Source organism: Chaetura pelagica, unplaced genomic scaffold (genome assembly GCF_000747805.2).
Source record: "Chaetura pelagica isolate M959 unplaced genomic scaffold, ChaPel_1.0 scaffold3, whole genome shotgun sequence".
Taxonomy (NCBI): Eukaryota; Metazoa; Chordata; class Aves; order Apodiformes; family Apodidae; genus Chaetura; species Chaetura pelagica.
The window spans coordinates 2278361-2299822 of record NW_009952974.1 but is presented as its reverse complement, the minus strand read 5'-3'; the positions used below and the strand labels follow the sequence as shown (position 1 = coordinate 2299822).

The window sequence follows — 21462 nt, the reverse complement described above, 5'->3', positions numbered from 1 at the left end:
CTTTCCCTTTTATTCTACAGATTTTGGAATAGCTTTTACATGGATAACATTAAATAGTATCAGAGAACCTGCCTTAAGAGATGCCAAGATGGTACAAGATTGGAAAAGAGTAATGCATTCTTAAGAGAGAAAAGAAGTTGTCAGGAGGACAGCAACTGCTTTAGCATTCAGTGAAGTATAAGCAGTGTGTGGAAGAGCTGAAAGTTTGGGACTTGTTTTTCTTTGCATTAAAAAATAAATCTGACATGAATGATATTGAAAGAGAAGGATATGTTCATGTGACAGAAAAGTGTTATTCAAGAAGAGGATGTGTGAAGAAGAATAGTGCAAAAAAACCCTGGCTGGTATACTGTGCGTGGATCTTCTAGAGGAGTAAAGCAGCACAAGCTGCAAACCTCTGAATGTTTTGGAGAGCATTTGAAGCTCTTTCCTTCCCTCTTGGCTTTAGTAGCTGCATGCTATTAAGTTGCTGCTGCATGCCAAGGAACTGGTGCTGATCAGGATCAATTTTAGGTAAATTCTTTGGGAAAGGGAGGAGCCACATTTTGAGGTTGCACAAGTAACCATGGGATAACCTTGAGATCATGGTAAAATCTCTTCACTTTAAAATACCAGCATTGCAGAGTGCAAACTATATTGTCAGTTTTTATTTCCAAAGTGAAACATTTTTGAGGAAAAGTTGGATGTCTCTAAGCAAAGATTTCACATTTGCTTTTGATTGTGGTGAGTGGGTGAAATTGGTGGTGGTATTTGTCTACCAGCTCCTGTTTAGCTGTGTGCGATGCAGATGATGACACAGCTTTGAATGCTTCATCTTCACTGAATCCTAAAGGTTGAATAGTTTAATTTGGAGCAAAAAGCAAACACGTTGACTAGTTCGAGCAGAATGTTACACTTGTCTCTGGTTTTTGACACTTCAAACTGTCAAAATTTTTCCACTCTTGCGACAGTACCTGTCTCATTCCCAGAGCTCTCCCTGCCTTTCAGCAAAGTAAAGATAAGTAAAACAGTTAAAAGAAAAAAATACTGTTCACAAAGTATGTATCTTTGTTTTTATTTTTGAAATACAGTTTTGGTCTTATAAATTAGTGCTTCTTTTTCCCAACAAACACTTGGGCTAAGTAGGCCCATGCAAATGCAGAAGAATTGCTTGCGGAAACAAGAAACAGATGAGCCTGGCGTGCTACAAAAATCTTTGAACTATGTGGAGAGACTGGCTTTTTTATTATCACAATATTGAGGCAGTAACATCTCGGCCACTGGAATTCCAGTGACATTGCTGGTTACCTTTCTTGTTTTTCCTGGCTTGCTCCTTCAGAGCTCTACTACTGTTCTTGGTGGGCAAAATATAGATTTTAGGGTGTCATTTAATCGAGCAGCTTGGTGCAATTTCTAATATAAACTGCAACTAATTGCATTTGTTTTGTCTTCACAGCAATTTCCGATTCTTGATGATTGCTTTAGCCTATGCTATACCACTGGGTGTTTTCTCTGGCTGGTCTGGTGTTCTGGATTTGATATTAACCCCAGTTCATGTAAGCCAAGTAAGTATCTCCTGACAGATAATCAGCAGCTATTTTGTAAGTGGCATGTTTTTATTTTGCACTAACATACAATTTTATCAGGCTTTTATGTTTAAGCTGCTATTAATACATAGGGACCACTTTTCTTTTTTAAACAAAGCAAACTGTAGTTTTGACATCTCCAACTGTCATGATTCTCCCTGCTGACTCTCCATCAGCAGTGTGTATTTTCAGAACCATACACACCTTTAGACAAGAAGGAAGAAGCAGGTAAACAAATGAGAGTATTGTTGGCTACTGCACCTTTAGAAAAAGAAAATGTTTACCAGGTGGAAAAGATAAAGTGGGAGAAGATGATTTAGAGGCTTTTAATAGAGTATTATAAAAATCCAGAAGTCATTACTCAGATTCTATAAAGAGAAGTCACTTTTAGAGCATAGACTACTTAGTCATACTGTGTTTTAGTGAATTTATTTCCTTTTGAATATCCTAGAAAAAATCTTGCACTTCAGATTGTTGTCAGGGCTGTTGCTAGCAGCTTGCAGCTCCTGCACACCGTTTGTTTTGAAAGTAACATCATCTTGTTTTCTCAGCTTTAACACTGTTTTGTTTTGTTTTTTCCTGTCAGGTAGATGCTGGCTGGATTGGGTTTTGGTCTATTGTTGGAGGTTGCGTTGTTGGCATAGCAATGGCAAGGTAGGAATTATCACGTCTGTCTCCATTTCTTCACCTGTAATTGTCACTTAGCTTATCCTCATAATAACGTGACTTGTTTTCTCTCATCTTCTAGATACTTGAAATTGAAAAAGCATAGTTCTTGAGTAATGCTGTGTGTGTAGAGCCATGATGTGTGTATTCCATGTTAGTGGTTGCTGGGAGTTGAGAACTTCCACACGCATGTGTCTGAATTTGGCAAGTCATACTTTTACTCCTGAGAAGTGCTCCTCTATGTCCCTACTAAACACAGTTCTTGTGAATTCAATTGCCTTGGTATGAGGAAGAACCTGTTGCAGCACATTTGAGAAGCACTGAAGAAATTAGTGTCCATCTCCTTCTGTCAATGCTTTTGGCTTTATTGATTCCCAGAGGGATATTTAGAAGTGTAGCACAAACAGCCTACCCACAATAACATTATGTTCCTATACAGAGAAATTAGTCTGGGCCCATTTTGGCCATGTTGGTGGATTCCTATAAGACCCAACTATTTTTTGCAATAATGCTATGTGTGGTATGGTCATATCTATGCTTCTTAAGTACCTATGCACAGCTCTCTCTGGCCATCATGAATGCTGATGACATGGGGAGTAGATAAAGAAGGAACGGATTTCCCTTCCAAAAGGCTGCTGCTTTTCCTTCATTGGGGATCTCTTTATATATATATATATATATTTTATTTATTTTAATGGTGAGTGGGGAGAAGGGGCAGGCAGAAGAAGTTTTTCAAGAGGTACTCAAGCAGTGAGTTTATAAACCTGATAAAAACCAGTCATGTGTTCTCCTTGCATCAAAGCATTGTCCTGGCTTCTGTATGTCCACTCTTTTGGCTCCAGTTCTGCAAACAGTTCAGCTCAAGTGCAGGGGTCTGTAATCACTGAAGTCATTGTGGGATTGTGGACTCAGAGAAGCATATTTTTAGGGCAGAGCTTGAAGCTTTCTTTTTCTTTCACTTGCTGTGCATCATCAGAGTACACAATGCCTAAAGAAATGTGAGGTTTCTCATCCTCACATTTTACAGGCTGCCTAGCAACTGTGACAGAGGGAAAGGAGAAAACTCCTGGTCTAGGGAAAAGAAACAAGCACTTCCCTCCTGCCTGCTCCAGTTGCAGGCCAAAGGACTTAATCTATTGAAACAAAGTTCACACCCTGGTTTCCTCTAAAAAGATTTACTTTTGATTAGCTAAACTCAAGAGATGAGCATTTTCCCTCTAAGAGAAGCAGATATTTAAAACCCACTGCTGTAAATAACACAGAGGGCGTAGCAGGTTATATGCTGGTTTAATCCTTTCTAGCATGGGTTAATCTCTCTTACATTTGTGACATTTGCAGTACTAGAGGGGCACCCTAAACAGCACACTGAGAATCTGCTGACTCAATGTCAACATGCAAATCTCAGTCTTTATGGTAGATTAATTTATTTAATATATTGCTTGGGTTAAGTTTCAGGAAATGCTGACAGTCTCTTTAACTGCTTCAAAATTGATTTCAAACCTTGTTGAATATCAGTATTTTGTAGCATTCAGAGCTTTGCTTTGGAGTAAATTGAAAAAATACCAACAGCCTGCCTCAAAATGTGTCTTTCTAACTTGGGTGATACACAGTTCACATGGGAGGGTTTGCACACAGAAAGGGAGGGGGAAGGTGATTTGTCAGTCCTGATGGATGACTCTCCCTCCTAGGCCTATTCAGCATTTATCTGTGTAGGGTTGAATCAATGACGAGTCTGACTGTAATCTGCTGAAAGTTGTAATTAGGAAAATTAAGTAATGATTCTTGTCAGGGCTGACAAGTTGATGTATTTCAGTGTCAGAACTGTGATTTGCCAAGCAAGCAGCTCTCTCCCTTAACCACTTCTCAGGAAGCTGTTGGTTTTGGGGAGGCTTCTCCTAATTATTTTTTTTCCTGTCAGTTTGTCAGAGCGGAATTGGTGCAGTTTAAGAATTTGCTTCTTCCATTTTTATCAGTGCAGAATCTACCATTTGGAACTGTAACAATTTGAGCTTTGCTCTGGAGTGTTTGGTACTGCATGTCACAGTAGGTGTTAAATCATCTATATTTGAAGTAATGCCCAGTCTGGAAATTTGTTTATCTATCTCATTTTCAAAATGGTGCATGTTTTCCTTAGCACGATACATAAATCCTCCTACTCTCCACCCACTGCTCACCCTATAGCTGTGAACTTAGATATGTTTAAGTAATTTGTGTGATGCATTTTTATAATTTAAAAGCCTGGGGTATTTTGGGCAGCTGGCAGTTGCTGTACTCTTTGCTGGCAGTTTTCAAATGGTACTGGTGTGAAGAAAAGCAATGTCAATGGACAATATTCTTATCATTGCATGGAAACATAAATCTCTTCCCTTTTCTCAGGTTGGTTTGTTATGGTTTTTTTAACCACATTTGATAATTATCACAGATATTTCTGAAGTTTTGTCCTCCACGGCTCCGTTTTTGTTTCCTGCTTTTAACCTACAGTGCAGTCAAAATGTTGAAACTTTATGGCATGGTGATAATTTCCTTAGCAACAGAGAGTGTTGTCAGCAGCACAGGTTTGTAATTTTAACTGTAGGATCCAGGACTGTTCCCAGCAGTAGGCTCAGAGGTCTGTATCTGGATAAGCACACATACCTTCTCTCCTGGCATGCCTACTTTTTTAGCAGCTGCAGACATCTCCTTACATGCTAGGTGATGAAGAAAGATTTAAACAGAACAGAGAGTTTTGAAATCAAATACTGGAGTCAGAGAATAAAACTAATTTCTCTTAATTTTGATTGAAACAAGTATTCTGAAGAGTTTACTAAATCTACAGTCATCTTTATTCTGTAACCAGACCTGAAGTCCATCAATTAACAAGTTCAGGCAGGTTTGCTATGTCATTTTTCCCCCATGATTTCTGTTCTGGCTGAATTCAGTAGCTGTATAAACCTTTCAGTTTGTATTTGAGCTTTCTGGGGTCCTGAGATATCAGAGAGCTCCTTGGAGCACACTTTTACTAGTGATAATCAAACCAGAACCTTTGTGCCAAAAGGAGTTGCAACTGCTCAGTAAAGGTAGATATTTGCTTCACTTAACTATCTTGAATGGTTAGCTATGCATTGTCCTCCCTTCCCCACATATGTGGTGGGATAGAGATGGAGGACCCCTTAGAGACCCCTTCCAGATCTGTTGTCTGTGAATGCCCCTTCCTGAAGGCTGGTGCTTGTCATACTGTTTCATTAGACAGGCTGTACCAAGCTGCTCTTGCCTGTAAGGAGAAAGAATAGTGATGTTGCTGGCAGGCAAAGCAGGGAGTCTGTGGAAGAAGTCTAAACTCTGCACTTGGAGGTGCTTCTGAGAAGCTTTTAAAATTGCTGATTTTGACCCCAGTGATCCCAAAGAGTAATTAAAGAAACTGGCAAACCACTGAGAAGAGGCAATCCTGATTGCTGGATTTCAATTGTCAGAAAAAACCCGACGGAAGCAGCTAACCTCGGACTGTTAGAGATTAATGCATAAGCCACTTGAACACTGCAGTCATAAACTTTTAAGATTATATGCAGCATTGATCTTCCTCTACTGCTTATTGAATTACTCGTTGCTAAGTTCAATGTGGAATTAAATCAGAGGGAGAATCAAAGTAAGAGGAAAGAAGTGGGGCTTTTGAATATATATATTTAATTGCATTACTTGTACATCTCTTATGGTGTGTGTAGAGCTAGGCTTCTTAGGTCTCATTATCTGTTTTTTCAAGTAAGCTATACAGTGTCTGCCTGTAAAGTGACCTTTGTTAGGGACAGAAGGCAGACAGCTGACAGGTGGGACAGACTTCAGGATGGACCAGCCTAGGTGGTTTGTCCTGCCATTAGCCTAATCAAGGTTGGAGGCTATAAGGGCAGAAGACATCCTTTAGGCATACATACTTAACCTAACCAGCCCCAACTCTTGTCTTCCAAGCAGGAGATCATAGAAACTGACTAGTTTATGAATGACATTGCCTTTTCTAATGTATCTTTTTTAGTAGGTGTATTGAAATCCCTTTTGGAGAGAGCAGTTGCACTGATAATTATTCCATGTGAGCGCTGCTCAAATGTATCTTGTCTCCTTGAAAGAAAAAGGGAAAAAAGATCAAAAAAGCAATCATACCATCAGGTGGTATGAAGATCATATTTCTTTGTAACTGTCAGACTGCCCAAGGACTTGTGGGGTTGTGCTCTCCCAGCCTGTCAATGGAGCAGGTGTGGAAGAGAGGAGTGGCAGCAAGATCTTGCTTTTCTGGAACATTTCAACCCAAAACAGCCCCTGGCAGAGTGACCTGAGTAAATAGTTCCTGCTTTGCCTGAGCCCCTGAGAGCCACATTGCCAGAGCATCCAAGGGTTCAGAAGCTGTTCCTTGTCATCTTCTATCTGGGGATTCTGGTATTTGGAGTTCTGTTGTTTCCCACAGGAATGAATCGTGACACTTAACTATGTTTTGAATGAAATGCAGCAGCCTCCTCATATGCTAATCAAGTGCTGTGGCTGCCAAGGGAGACTGGCAAATGCTGGCAAAACTGAGATGTAAGTAGTGGTGTGATGTTGTGTCCAACAAATGCAGAAGAAAAAAAAAGCTTCCTGTATACCAAGTGTTTTCAATTGATGTGTTGAGAATTCTTCTGTTTTGATTGTTATTTTATGACAGCTAAAAAATGTATGGCTTTTCAGCTTGGCAGCTAGAAGTATCACCATTCATTTAAAGTACCTTTTTTTCTAATTCTGAAAATAAGAAATAATTTTAAATTTGATTTTATAGTCTTCAGAATGTTTAATGAGAATATACTGAATTAATTGTCAAGCATCACATTTAATTAATTTGAAAATAAGCATTTATACTGCTCTGATCTATGGTCTTATTTTAGATTTGCAGATTTTATCAGGGGCATGCTGAAGTTTATCCTGCTGCTGCTTTTATCTGGAGCAACGTTAGCATCAACATGGTTCACTCTTACCTGTCTAACTAGTGTCACTCATCTGCCTTTAACCACAGGTATTTACAGTTATTTTAATTCCTATTATTTGTAATTGGTATTGCAGACAGATACTTGCAGTATCTTTACCAAATTTTAATAACTTACTCTAATGGATTAAAACCCAACAAAACTCAATTATAAGAATTCAGAATATAAATTTAAAGTTTATTTTGGGACTCAGTGTATTCCTGTTTTGAGTGTTTTGGAATAACAAAGGAGAGAAATAAACCAAGAAAAATTAGATTAACGGGAGTAGTGTTGAGCATAAGAGATGGTGACATGTCTGGGATTTTAGGGTTTTGAGACTTGCGTTAATTATTGGAAACACACGGTGCAGTTGAAACCAAGGGTGACCCATGGTATTTTCAGCCATCTAAATCTGTCCCTGCACTGTGCTGTCCTCTTTTTTGCACCTGTAGGCAGGTTCAGGAAACTCTTCCAGCCCAAGATTGACTCAGCCTGCACCTCAGAAAGATGGAAAAAAAGCTCTTGGCAGGAGTAGGGAAAAAGCTCAGAGATCTGCTGAAGCTGCCAGTGAGCTGTGCCCTTAGTTGAAAATAAGCACTTCTTAGTTCTTAAAATCTGTCCTTTTCCTTCCTATCTGCACCAAAGGATTGATTCACCTGTGATTCCAAACCCTTCAACAGAGCAATAAGTTACAGTAAAACTAAGCCATTGAAATTTTTAATATATATATATTTATTTATTAAAGAATTCGGTAAAACCATTTTGAATAAAGTGCCATCTTTGTTATAGGGAATTTTATGCATTATAAGAAAAATGAAAATTGGGTTTTTCCTATTTTAATAGTTTCATCTGGAGAGTAGTATACAAAAGACAGTTTTACTTGAATTAACTTTGCATTTCAGTAAGTGTCCTTGGTGCATTGCGTATGTCACAAGTACAACCTGAAGTGGGTACAGCAAATTGAAATGCATAATCAATTCAGGAGAAGCACCATCTGGATGGATAGGTAAAATTTGTGATTTATCTTGAAATTTCAATTTTTTAAAAAAATGTCTGCTTATATAAAATGTAATTTAATCAATAAGCAACCCAAATTTCATGGTGGGCATTGTCCCATCAAATGGCTATGCTTTTGTTTTCCATCACATTTAAACAAAATGCAGTACAAGTTTATTCCGTCTGCTTGCCTGCTTCATCACTACAAGCCTGCAGTAGTGTCAGTTTTCACAGTAACTCTATGCTCTGAATTGATGCAACAAGCCTAACACATGAATGTCCCTTCAAGCCTGTGCATAAGAATGAAGCAGAGAGATTTCCAGAGGTGAAGGTCATTACAGATGTACTCACCAGTGATCCAGAACAAAACTGATGGTGCTCTCTCTCTGATTTGATATTCTTAGTTTTTAAAGAATTCAGATTGCAATGTAGGTTCTAGAAGAATTTTTACTTATTTGTAACAAGTTACAGTGCTTGCTTTTTTAAAAATTATTTTTAAAAAAATAAGATCTTCCACTATCAGGACGTAAAAGTACCTGAAGTATCTGGGGGTTTGATATAAAGTATCCTGAACTAACATCCCATGATAAAAATCTAGGGATTGGGTTGTTCTTTTCATGCAGTTACTGTTTCTTTTAAAATGGATGATTCCTGGACTGAGTTGTAAATTATATTTTAGGGGTTTCTGTCTGTACTGTTCTTGTAGATGTCACTGTAAATGTTGAACCCTTTTCTATAAAACACAAGCTTGTTTTGAATTGAAATGCCAGTAATATGGTGCATTTCTCTAAAAAAGGCAATCTCAAGCATCAGGGTCTGTTGTGCAGCCAGCAAATAAGATCTCTTTTCTTCTGTGGCATAATGTTTAAACTTCATATATAGATTGTGGGGGGGTTTCATATCAGCCTTTTCTCATTAAAGTTAATGTAAAATAGATGCCATGCTCCTGTTCAATTTAGATCGTTGTACACAGAAAAGCAGTGGTATATCTTTATGAAATACGCTGTTATGGATGAAAACACACAAGCTATTTAAGCTAATTTATAGGACTTCATGCTAGATTATTCTTCAGTGTAATGATGCAATATGATGATGACTTCTGCATTCCACAGTAATTGGGAGAAATGGTACATTTGAATTGATTTGGATGAATATCTTTTTTTTTTTTTTCTTTTTCTTAATAAAAATTTTAGGATATAATTTGGATGAATATCTTTTTTTTTTGTCTTCTTCTCTTAATTAAAAGTTTGAGATATAAAGTATGTCAGAGTAGGAGGTCAAATGCAGGCTGTTGGCTGGCAGCTTTGGGAAGTGGTTTGAGGTAGCTGCTTGAGGTAGAAGTCACCCTGCCTAGTTAGTGCACCAATGTTGAGAGTGGACTTCCAGGTAGTTGTCTCTCTGTTTTGCTGGAAAACACGCAAAACAAAAGCAGCCATTCTTGTGTCTTTTTGTCTGTCTGTTTTGGTGTTGTTTGGGTTTTTTGTGTGTGTGTGTAGGAAATGTCTGTGTAATGCTTCGTATTCCAGAGCTGCTTTGCAGGCATCACTGGACACCTGCTTTGCAAGGATAGCTGTTACTGAGGGCAGCAGGACGTAGCCAGGCTAGCGGGCTCCGCAACTGCTACCTATCCTGTGACAAAGAGCACAAGCATGAAGCTTGGTAGTGCTGCAGAACCAGTGATGGATCCTGGTCCATGTTTTCAGAGTCATTTGAATGCTGAGTCAGAGCAAGCAGGGTTCAGAAGTGACAATTATGGAAACTTGTGTGGGTGGATGTTTGATCTTGCAAGGAGGTTTTCCCTTCTAACCATCTAGCTCCTGTGTTGTTAGGGGCTTCCCCCTCCTCTCTTGTCTCACCTCTAGTGTTGTTCTCCTCAGCAAGTCAGACTTTGTCCTACAAAACCACAAGCATTGGCATCCTCAGCAATACCTGGAAATTGGTAGAATGTCCATAGGACCTGACAGACAGCTGGTACAGTTAAAAGGGAGGTTTTCCATGGAACAGGATGGTCGTTTTGATGAGGAAACAAGATACCTTGTGGGAGTCTTTCACTGGCCCAGGTGTTAAGAAGGGCTTCACCTGAGAGGTGAATGCTGGTTAGAGAACATTGTCATGTGCTTCATCTCACCTGACAGCTGCTTGGTCACAAATGAAGTTTGCATCCATAGGTAGACCTTGCCAGTGCTTTGTCCAGGTCCAAAGCAGTCTTTTCCTTTATGATGTGGATATTGTGTGGCTTACATTTTGGGTCCCCTTGTCTGAACACCTCTGCGTGTCTCTCACCTGGTCTCTTCAGGAGGCACTAAGGAGGGAAGGTTGCATGCAAGCAGGCTTTTGAAATGCTGAAGAGATCAGTTGGGCCAATTATTCATCCTAAATGGGAGAAAAATCACTAAAGACTTGATTTTAAGATACAACCAACCAACCACTCTCTTTTAATCAGTATTCTTTGTAGCAGTTGTAGTAATGTGTGGGATAAATATTGGGGGAGGAATTGTATTTCAAAAAACGGTCACAGCAAAACATTTTCTTTTTTTCCCTGCACATGTTTGTGTAATATTCTCCTAATTTCTTGTAAATAGGCATGACATAATCTAAAGATATTTTCTACAAAAAAGCAGTTACTTAGAATGGGGACTGTTAATGCAGATATTAAAAATCAATGACTGCTTTGTGTTTTCTTTAAATGGTGCTGTTTAGCATTGTTTGTATCGTGAAGTGCCTGCTTTGCTCTGTATCATAATATGCTCCAGTTTTCCTCCTGCCACAGAGCAAGACAAGTTTTGTGTCACTTTTTGACTTCTTAGTATATCTCTGTAAGATTTTATAGAAAGTGTATTTGGAGTCATGTATATGAACTGTAACTGCTAGTGTGGAATAAAAAAATAACAGTGAGACAATAATGATACAGTGCCATCATAGCTGCTATATTATCTGTCTAAAACACCTATCATCAGCTAATCACAACTCTTAAAACCCCTTGATTCTGGAATTGGTTCACATTTCAAGGAAGCTGGAATTTTCTTTTACGAAATTTTAATTTTAATGTATATTATTTGCATTTTTTTTTCAGTGAGTTTCAAAGACAATTTTGTGTACACATTGAGTATTCAAATAGTTTTCTCCGCTGAATTTCCAGTGCAGCTGCTGATCTGTTTCTCTGTGCCAAGCCCATTGTTAGTCTGCTTTGTACTGAACTTCATTATGTGAATTTATGTACAATGGGATCCTCTGACCCAAAATAATTGTGTAAGGCATTGTAATGCCAGTTTCAGTATCTTGCCACTTTGTATTGCTGGTGGTATCTCGGGATACAAACACTAGCATTTTCCAAAAATTGGTATGCAACACTGGTTGCTTGCAGCTCAGATTGATTGTTTTCAGCACAGCATATCAAGAATATTCTAATATTCATGAGCACATTCAGCAGAATTTTGCTTTACAAAATCATTTCTAGTGCTGCATGGCAGATACTCGGAGTATCGTGGCAACTCCATGAGTTGATGACTATATTTAGGTTAAGCAGTCTACACGTTATTTTCAGGTTCAATAGATTGAACATTATAAACACATCTGTCTCCCTGTCCTCATCTACAAAGCACAGTATTGGAAAAGAGAGATGTTAATTATTTAATACTGATAGCTTCATTCTTTGAATTTAATTTCTTTACTATAAACGAGACATGCTTGATAAGTATAAGGCAGGGAGACCCAAAAGATAAAACAGTGGCCTGGAAACATGGAAACTGAGATTCTCATTTTATCTTCAGCATTAACGTGCTTCTGGCTGTGGGCAAATAATTACCCCCACTCCTGTTGTAGTTTTCCCACTCATAGGTTGGGGATAATCTCTTTTGCCTTCCTGAAGGTTTCTGTAAATCCACAGAATAAATTTAAGAGGTTTATTTAAAAAAAAAAAAAAGTGTAAAAACCCAGTCTTAAATAGTGTGTAGTGCTAGAAATTTGGGATGAGCATTTCAAAAATGAAAACCTAGAAATCTGGCCACTTTAAATATCAATCAATAAAAAGCCTCAAATACTGTATGTTTTTCAGCCCCTTCTTTAGTTTTTATTTTTTTTTAGCATCACTCAGTAATTTCTTCAATTTTAGTTTTCCAAAGCAAATGCTCTGCTCTCAAAGTCAGTTCCACTTGCTTCTCTTTTGGGAACTTTATAGAGCAAATCCAATTTGATCAGATTTTTTGTTACTTTCATAACTGTATGATGAGATAAGAATTTGATCAGCTCATGCTGGAATGGAAATCTAGGCAGTGCAACATATTGATGTTATAAACATGCACTACTGGGACATCCTTCTTCTATTGTGTTTTTTTGTTCCTAGAAGAGAATTACAGTAAAAAATACTGTCTTACCTTGAGGGAGTCACATTTCTCATGGAAAAATTAAGGGCGACTTCTTCCATGACTGTTCTTACCATGGCCAGTAGCAAGAATTAAATTATTTGGAAATTTCATTCTACTTTAACAGACTTCAGAGAGTTTGAAAGGAACTAACTTTGAATTGTTCAAAGCACTTGTGGAGATACTAAATTGAACATCATATATCCATGTGAGGAATTATGCTTCCATTTTAACATTTGGGATGCTGTTTTAATGGTCAATAAAAAAATGCCCTGCATCTCTGTAGGTTTCATGTTAAATTGTATCCTGCCCCCAAGAGAACATGTTCAGTTGTGTTTACTTTCCTGTTTATCCATATGGAATTTGGGTGAGTCTTGGCTCAGATTGTCTGAGAAGAGAACTGTTACAGAATGTACAGAGTTCAGCAGTTTCTGGCAAAGGACTTTGGAAGAAGATACTGTACCACCTGCTTGCACTTGTTATACTGCTCTGGGGTATCTGCATTTCTTCTGTAAATTTATCTGCAAAATAGTTTTCTTTTAAAAAAAACTGGTGATACTTCATATTCTTTGTTAAAAATCAGCCAAGATGTACATTCCAATAGGCTGCTAAGAGCCTTTTAGATCAGCGGAAATTCCTCCATTGATTTCATTTTGTTTTGGATTGGCCTCTGCAGTTATAAATTTAGTGATGATGTAATAAGACTAAATTGCAAAACATACTGCAGAATGTCCTTGGAAGTTCTGGGAACTTGTTTGGATATCAGAGATACTAGAGACTCCTGGTGCTGTGTTGCAGGCTCATCTAGGGACACCAAGTGCACGCTGTCATTGAAATCACCTGCCTGTTAGAATTCCTACTTTTTCTTCAGATTTTTTTTTTTTAATTTTTTTTTTTAAACTGGTATAAAGCTTTTGCCACGGCTTGTGGCTGGAAGAAAAGAGGGTCTTCTGGAATACAGCTGTGTATTTGCCATCCCGTTGCTGAAAACCTGCAGGGGATAAGATGGAAGGAACCTTCCTTCTGAACGGTTTTTCTACTTTTTAAGCTGAGCCACTTCATCACCATTAGTCCCCAGTCAGTACCTTGCTTCATCTGACTAGTGCTATTGTCAAGGCACATTTCATTCCTTACCTCCTTCCAGGCCAGGAGGAGAATGAGCACTGAGGGAATAGCGTGGGTTGTGTCACACACCAAGCAGGAACATGAAGCCCAGCCTGAGCCTCCTGCAGTGGCAGCTCCAGGCCATTTTTTTGCAGCAACTGTGCTTTGGGTGGGTGTTTTGCCTTCCCTGCTCTTTTTGCAGTCCCAACCTGTGAAATAACTGCTGAATTCACACAAACATCTTTAAAATGTGACAATGGTCCAAGTTGTTGAAAGGAACCCTGCCTAGTTCCAATATTTCTTGATGTCTGCAGCTGCCACTGTCTCAGCTACATAACTTTGGGGATAGCTTCATAGGCAGTTTATTCCTTTTCTGAAGAAAAAGTGCTCTCTTTTTATACTAACAGCATGACACACTTCCCCAGTTTATGCTTATCCAAGCATCCTTGGACATAATGTTAGCTTCTTTGTAAATAATCTCTTTTTCTTTTCTTGCCTTTTTTTTCTTTTTTCTTTTTTTTTTGGTCAGCACTTTCATATTCTTATATTAATTTCTGATAACTGTCATCAATATTGTCTTCATTGAAAAAACAATTGCTGTAATTTCAGCAGCTGTTCTACAGTATAAAATTGTGGTAATGCTTTGTGTCTGTTCAATGCAAGGTCACTGCAATGGGAAGCAAATGGTCTCCATTAGTAGGTGGTGGTGTCCCTGCTACAGCAGCTTGTTGCCCATGAGCTGGAACATGAGGTGTAACATTTAATGTGTGAAATAGAAGGCAAAAACCACTTCTGAGCTCTTACTTGACTTCTGCCTACAAGTTGCTTTTCTGAAACTGCTTATCTTTGACTTTCTGTCTAGTTGACCGATAGGATTTGTGACTTAATTGCTAAGTTAATGGAATGAGCTTCTTTGTGTTGCACTCAGGAAGACCATGGATCATTTATGGAAACATGAAATGAAAAATATTTTCCCGTCTCTACAGTATGTACCCATTTAGGGAGAGTTTCAGATGTGTACATCTCCTCCACTTTTAGAGCTGCCTTTTGTGGTTTACCAGTTAAAAACTGTCATTTCCATTAGAACTTATACTAGCATCTACCAGATGCTGTGTTCTGCACGTCCTTTTGACTTGACATTCCTGCAAATTAATTCCAAATATATGTGTACATACATGTAGACCTTGTTTGATGTGTATTACCTGAGATCTCAGCTGAGGTGTGGTCATTGCTAATTCAGCTGGCAGTTTTTGGTGTGCACGTGGGAGGCAGGTCATACTTTGGGGAAAACCCTAAAGCTTCTTTGCTCATGGTGCTGTGGAAGTGTCAGGTGTGTGCCAGTGGGACAAGGTCATTACAAAGAAGTGTCAGGGTATCGCTTCTAAAATAGAGTCATTGTGCTTACTTGCTTACAGTCTAGTCCTGTTAATGCATTTTAGTAGGTGATGAGCAATGATGAACTAGCATATCTGAAATTATCAAACCTATTTTGAAAGCTTCTGTTTGTTTTATGGAAACTCTTGTACCTACTGTGTCCACTAAAATTTGAGGTCTTGATCTTTTCAGTGGCTGCTAATCTTAGATTTATTTTTTGCCTTCACCTAAAGTTTCTGGAAATTATATGTCTAGAGAGTCTCTCTGTTCAGAAGCATGTGATTCCCCTTTCCTGGCTGTTGCTGTTGATGGAAGAGGTTTCCTTCTTCCTGCAGAGGTATTCCCTCTGACACTCTCTGTGCACAGCTCCAATTTTGATGATGATCATTGTGGCATTCAGCAGCTTCACAACTATTTCTGCTGTTAGTTTCTGGTACAGAATTACAGCTGGCTGCCATCTTCTTTTCCTTGGGGAGACTCTTGAAAATTACAAGTAGTTATGTATAGATATCTTCAACCCCTTCATGAGGGGCACGTGTTCATTTGTCTTCAGAGTTTCTTCTATTTTATTTACGTGTTGGTTTCTCAAGCCAACGCAAAAATTTCGAATAGCTGAATGTGTTTGGATTTGCTGGCTACACCTGATAGCAGTTAAAGAGCAAAATGCAGTGGTGTTTAACTGGAGTTCAAAGTGAGCTTTGTGAAATTTTAAATACTGGTGAGGACTAGCAGCAGAAAAAATGTGTGGATCTTGTAACTGACAAATCAGTTATTCGGTTTTAGCTAGAAAAGCCCATTAGGAAGAGCATCCTAATACTCTTGTTTTTGGTTTTTTCCCTTCCTCCTTGGCAAATCTTGAATATACCTTACATCAATTTCTTTTATTCTGCAGTTTAGAATAAGAGAATTTCAGAGTTGGCAAAGTTACCATGGTTTGTTTGTTCTTTTCTTTTTTTTCCCTAACAACTTAGAACATTCTGGCATATTAAAAAAAAAAAAAAAAAAAGTGGGAGTCAGTTGTCTCTCCTGAAGTTGTGCCATCCATATCATCTTTCTGGCTGAGACTTCTGTCCTCATTTTTCTGTCCAGGCAAATCCTCTGTGGAGAAAGAAATATGTCTTTGTGCCTCAGAAGCAAACCACATCAAACAGAGGATCTGATAGATAGCCTTTTCTGCTTCTTAATGCCTTTATCTCTTTTCCATGATTCTCCATATTTTAAGAAACAGCAGGGTTTATTTATTTATTTTTTTAAGCTGGAAGTTTCCTGCTTCCTAACAGTTTCTCAACTGAAAGCTTGAGCAATACTTAACAGAGGATGGAGCAGAGCTCTCCCCTTCTAAGACAGAACAATGTAAATTAAACTGAAAATACAGTTCCTCTTTTATTTAAACATATAAATCTATATGAAAAAAAAGTTCTCTAAGGATTTTTTTACCATTCTTCAGTGAAAAGATGCTTTTAATAAATAATGTCCCTATGACTTGGTAACACTTTTGTATCTCAAAATTTTTTCCTTTATGTTTTCTTGTCATGTTGGTGGAAACTTCAGAAATGATTGCAGACTTTTTTTCCCCCCCCTGCCAAGCCTTCTAATAATTTTCTTATACTTCCTGCTTGATCAATAACTTCAGATTGTTGAGTCTGCAGGCCAGAAAATCTTCCCTTTTCCAAGACAGTACTTAGCAGACTTAAATTTCTAAGCAGGCATTACATTATTTTGAAGTTTTGGGGGTTTTTTTTCAGAAGTATAGTAGGTTAATTAATAGATAATATGGGCATATAAAGCATCTCTATTAAGATGTTAAGCACTGTAAAGTATATGACAGATTCATAGAACAAAACTTTTGAGGCTACTGAAGAAATATCTTCTGTTGATTTATCCAAGAGAAATAATTTGTTGTACAGCAGTGAATAATCTTCATTATCAAATATGTCCTGTTCCTGCCAGGCACTGGGTGCCCTTCATTTCCTTTTGAAGCCAAAAGGGATTCTGTATGTTGCAGCTCAGGCTGTGCTGAATACTAATGTTCTGATATCTGGTAGATCATTAGTATTTACTTGTAAAATGGAAGCAAAGTTAGTTTTTACCTTTAGAGCTAAGTCAAAAGGTTAATCCATGTCCATTTCCCATGTAGTGCATGAATTGCTCCCTGTCCTAATTGTCTGTAGGACAATAGTTTCTGTTAATTTCAGAGGTAAATCAAACCCTTGGTCCTGTTCTGCATTCATAATTTTGTTATGTTTGTTTTACTTACAAGTGAATTCCAAATCCCTGGATGTGTCTCCTGGGTTCTGTTAAAAAATAAATAAATTCAATATTTCTTTATTTTTATTTTCCAATTCTATGCATACATTCTGCCTAAAACCAGTGGGATGTGAAAAGCTTTATGATACACTGAGGATAAAAATAAGTTTATGCATTTTTCGATTACTTAAGTATTAGTATTCTTGGCAGCTCAGAATAGGAGGAAAAAATACCGGCGTGAAATTAATAACTATTTCTGTTTCTGTTGTAGCTACACTATACACATCCTGCATTTTGTTGGGGATATTCCTCAACAGCAGTGTACCAATATTCTTTGAGCTCTTCGTGGAGACAGTCTACCCCGTTCCAGAAGGAATTACCTGCGGAGTTGTCACCTTTTTGAGTAACGTGTTTATGGGAGTGCTTTTGTTTTTCCTCACGTTTTACCACACAGGTAAGAAATACAAGCTGCTTTGAAAATGTATTTCTCCATAAATACATACCCTTGTCAGTAGCATCAGGATTTGCACGTACAATTTCTGCTCATAATCACAAGTCTGAATCCCTCTCTCTAGCAGCAAAGCAGAACTTTAATTGTTCTTTTCTGTGTGCGTGCTAATAAAAATGAAATGCTTTAGTGCAAGATGTATGTGGTCATGTTCCACTTAGAATTTGCTGTAGCCAGAAACACACTGTGGTCATATTTTTATCAATGTCTGGGTAATGTGATCATTAATAAGGTTTGTATCCAAGGGTGTTCAAAGGCACAGTAAAGCTAATCCAGCCTCGTGCTTTGGGCTGTAACTGTCTTGCCCAGGAGGGGCAAAGCAGAAATGCCCCGTTTGTGCTCAGATCCACTGAGTGGCTGGATGCACCATTGCAGGCTGAAGAGCAGCTCCTGACCACTGCCCAGAGATGGAATTCATTCCTCTAGATAATCCAGTGGCCTAGGCAGGCACACCAGTGGGTTGCTTGATGTTTTCATCAACTTCTCATCTCTCAAGTATTATTTGCTTCTTCATAACTCATAATTGTAACTTCCAACTTGCTATTTAGTAGTCTAAATTATATATTATTACTCTAAGCTGTGAAGTAAGAACCATCTTGCTTTTAAAGGGAAGTGTTTTTTATTAATGGTTTTCAAAGATGCAGATTTTTTATTTGTATTTTGTTGTTCTTTGCTTCACAATGCAGGATTTGTAAAGCAATATTTTACTGTGGCTTTGACAGCACTAGAAATTGTGAGGTTTTATATATTACCAGGAATTAATGTACTTCTGAAAATGTTGTGTTTTATAACCCAGAGGAGACTGACAAATTTCAGAATGAATTGTGCTTGAAATTGTGAAGGTTACAGCTAGGGACAAATTTTCAGTGTGTTTTGTGTGTTTTTCTGCCAGGGAATCACAAGCAGGTTGACAGCCCTGTTCCAAATTGTGGTCTGTGAACACAGGCTGAGAGAAATTATGGGGTGTTTTTGTTGATACTGACATTGAACTATTGTAAAATCTGAATTCTGTCCCTGCTAGCCTCAAGTAGCGTGATACTCAATCTTCACATTTTAAAGAATGCTTTATAATTAATATTAATTGGTATGAACTCTTGGTATTCCCAGCATTTATGCCTGAGCTGAAAAGATTATGCAGAATATTTGAAGAATTTTTTCAGCATTTTTCAGAGTAACAATCCAGTGTTTGGATTTACTTAATAATTGTGGCTGGGGATAGTGTCTCACTTCTGACTGAAGAATTCTGATAAGGAGAGCTCATTCTCTCATAAATAGGGTGTTTGGAGCCATTTTTTGTCTCTAGTGTTTCCTGCCTGAGCAAGTATCAGTAAATGCCAGTAAGAACAAACCTGAAGTTAGTATATTCAAACACTTGGAATATTCTCCCTATTTCTTCCAAGGAAAAATAAATGAAGAAGTAACTGGTGCTTATGACAACTCGTTCTGCAAGATGCAGTTTCACAAATGACCAAAAGTACAAGAGTGCATGTAGTCACTGGGGGGGATCAATGCCAGTGGGTGCTATTGGCTTCTTTGATTTAAAAATCCTTTAGAAGCTAGATAATGATCTTAAACATCTGTCTTTCATTTGATTCAAATCCATCTTCTAATGGCATTTGAGAAGCTTACAGAGAAATCAGAACTCAGTCAAATTCATCTTGTTCCCTTGGTCTTGTTTTTTGGCCAAGTAATCTTCCAGTAGTTTTATTTCTGGTTTCTCTCTTTTTCTCCTCACCCTCTGGTGTTGCAAAAGCTGTGACAAAGCCAAGCCCTGAAAACTTCCCAGTGCATTGAAGATTCTGAACCAACTGGCACAGTGGAGATGTAAACCTGAGCCCAGCTGAGCTAGTGCTGTGCCCCAACACCCAGAGCCACAGCCTCTGGATTTGTTTTCCTTTGCCTTTTCTACAGGGACTTCCAAGGGAAAAACAAAAGCAAATTGACCTTTAGCTTCAGATGATCAATGTGTTACTGTGCATTGCCAGTGCTACCACAAAGTCTGGATTGCAAAAGACATGAAGGATTCACAAGTTAAATTTGGTATTTTAGGATATTTGGATTAAAGTCTATTTAATCCAATTAAGCAAGATATTGTTTCATAAGGAATAATAATAAGAAAGCATTTACCTGTTGACTTCTGGCATCACATAACATGGTCTTCTCCAAGCCTAGGAAAATTTTCCTAAGGTTTTAATAGGTTTACTGCTAAAACAAATCTGTAAAGGTTTTGGTGGATGAGAGAAGGTGTTGTTGAAGGTTTTTGGAAGGTTGTTCTTCTAGGCTTTCTGACTTAAACTTTGCATTGTGTAATATAAATTATAGATTTTTGAAAGTAAAAGCACTGAAGTCTTGATTTTTATTAGCTCAGACTTTGAGGGAGAGCTTAGATTCTGTAAAAATAACTAAATAATAATAACAATAAAGGAAGCTTTAAAAAAGTGAAACACCAACTCCAGTAAAATTGCTGTTTCTTCAGTAAACTGACAGATTTACAAAAAAGGAAAGTGTGGTGCACTTTTAAAAAAATAACACTGAATAAAGCTTCTAATTAGTAGTGAAGTATCAGATGTGGAACACAGGCAGGCTTTTAAGAGCAGTACATTATGGCTGACAGCTAAAAAGAGGCTTCAGAGGAGCTGTTTGTACAACTACTTTTAAACATAATTGATTGTACTACTCCCAGGTTTCTTCTGAGCAATTGGTTTTCCCTCCTCAAACCTTGCAGCAGGTTTGATTGAAAATCAAATCCTACTTCTTATGCTTTTAATTTGTTTTAGTTTTCAATCCATAGAAATCAAAGAACTAATGAGTTAGAGTCTTCAGAAGTGGTTTATTCTCCATTAGCAATGATAGATTCCTTCCCCCCTTCCCCCACCCCGATATTTTCTTCATTGGCAGGTTGAATAAGGAGGATTAACATTAGCTGGAGGCATTGGTGTGTATGTATATGTAAATATATAGATGCACACACACATTTTATATATATGTGTGTGGATATATATAAAGAAAGCTTTATTTATATGTAGGGTGTCCATGGAGACATCTCGTACAGCACGTTAACCAGCTGTTGATCAAGAGCTATCAGGATTTTGCTCAGAACACAGCAGTTCCTTCCAACCCACCCTCAGTCGGTGTTTTGGTTGCTTTAAACACAGAATGTGTTCAGTGACCCTGAGGTTGTGTCTGTTTTCTGCTTTACAGAGTTTTCCTGGTTCAATTGGTGCCTGCCAGGCTCCTGCCTGCTCAGCCTGCTCCTCATCCTCTGCTTCCGCGAGTCCTACGACAGACTCTATCTCGACGTTGTCGTCTCTGTGTGACACCACCAGGCTCACGAGGGGTTGGAAGAGACTGGAAGTCAGCTCTGCAGTCTGCACATCTGCCTGGATTTGCACAGCTGGACAGTGAAAAAACAAAGAAATTCCAGGACTTTTTTTTTTTGGTGGCTTTCTTAGAGCGGGTGAGGGACAGGCTGTTCTTTACGTTCAAGACCCCCTTGATTTGTGATAAACGTGGAACTTGAGCGGTGCTAATGATGCTGAAATGCACAAAGAATAGATCTGAGGTACAGGTCCCAGTGCCAGAGCACTATTTAAAAGGCTGTTGATGTAGCAGTGGGGTGTACAGCTGTGTGTGTGTGTGTGTCCCGACTCACAGTTATACACACTGGGGTACCAGGCATATTT

General features: G+C 38.3%; 1 protein-coding gene across 1 annotated transcript in view; it reads left to right on the top strand.

Moving 5' to 3' along the window:
- The window catches only part of DIRC2 (disrupted in renal carcinoma 2), a 46666-nt gene extending 25570 nt beyond the window's left edge, over nt 1–21096 (top strand). The window contains exons 5-9 of the mRNA XM_009996223.1: nt 1436–1544; nt 2152–2219; nt 7112–7239; nt 17543–17725; nt 20981–21096. Coding sequence (XP_009994525.1) covers nt 1436–1544; nt 2152–2219; nt 7112–7239; nt 17543–17725; nt 20981–21096 — 604 coding nt within the window. The remainder of the gene's footprint in view (nt 1–1435; nt 1545–2151; nt 2220–7111; nt 7240–17542; nt 17726–20980) is intronic.
- The last annotated feature ends 366 nt before the right edge of the window (nt 21097–21462 follow it).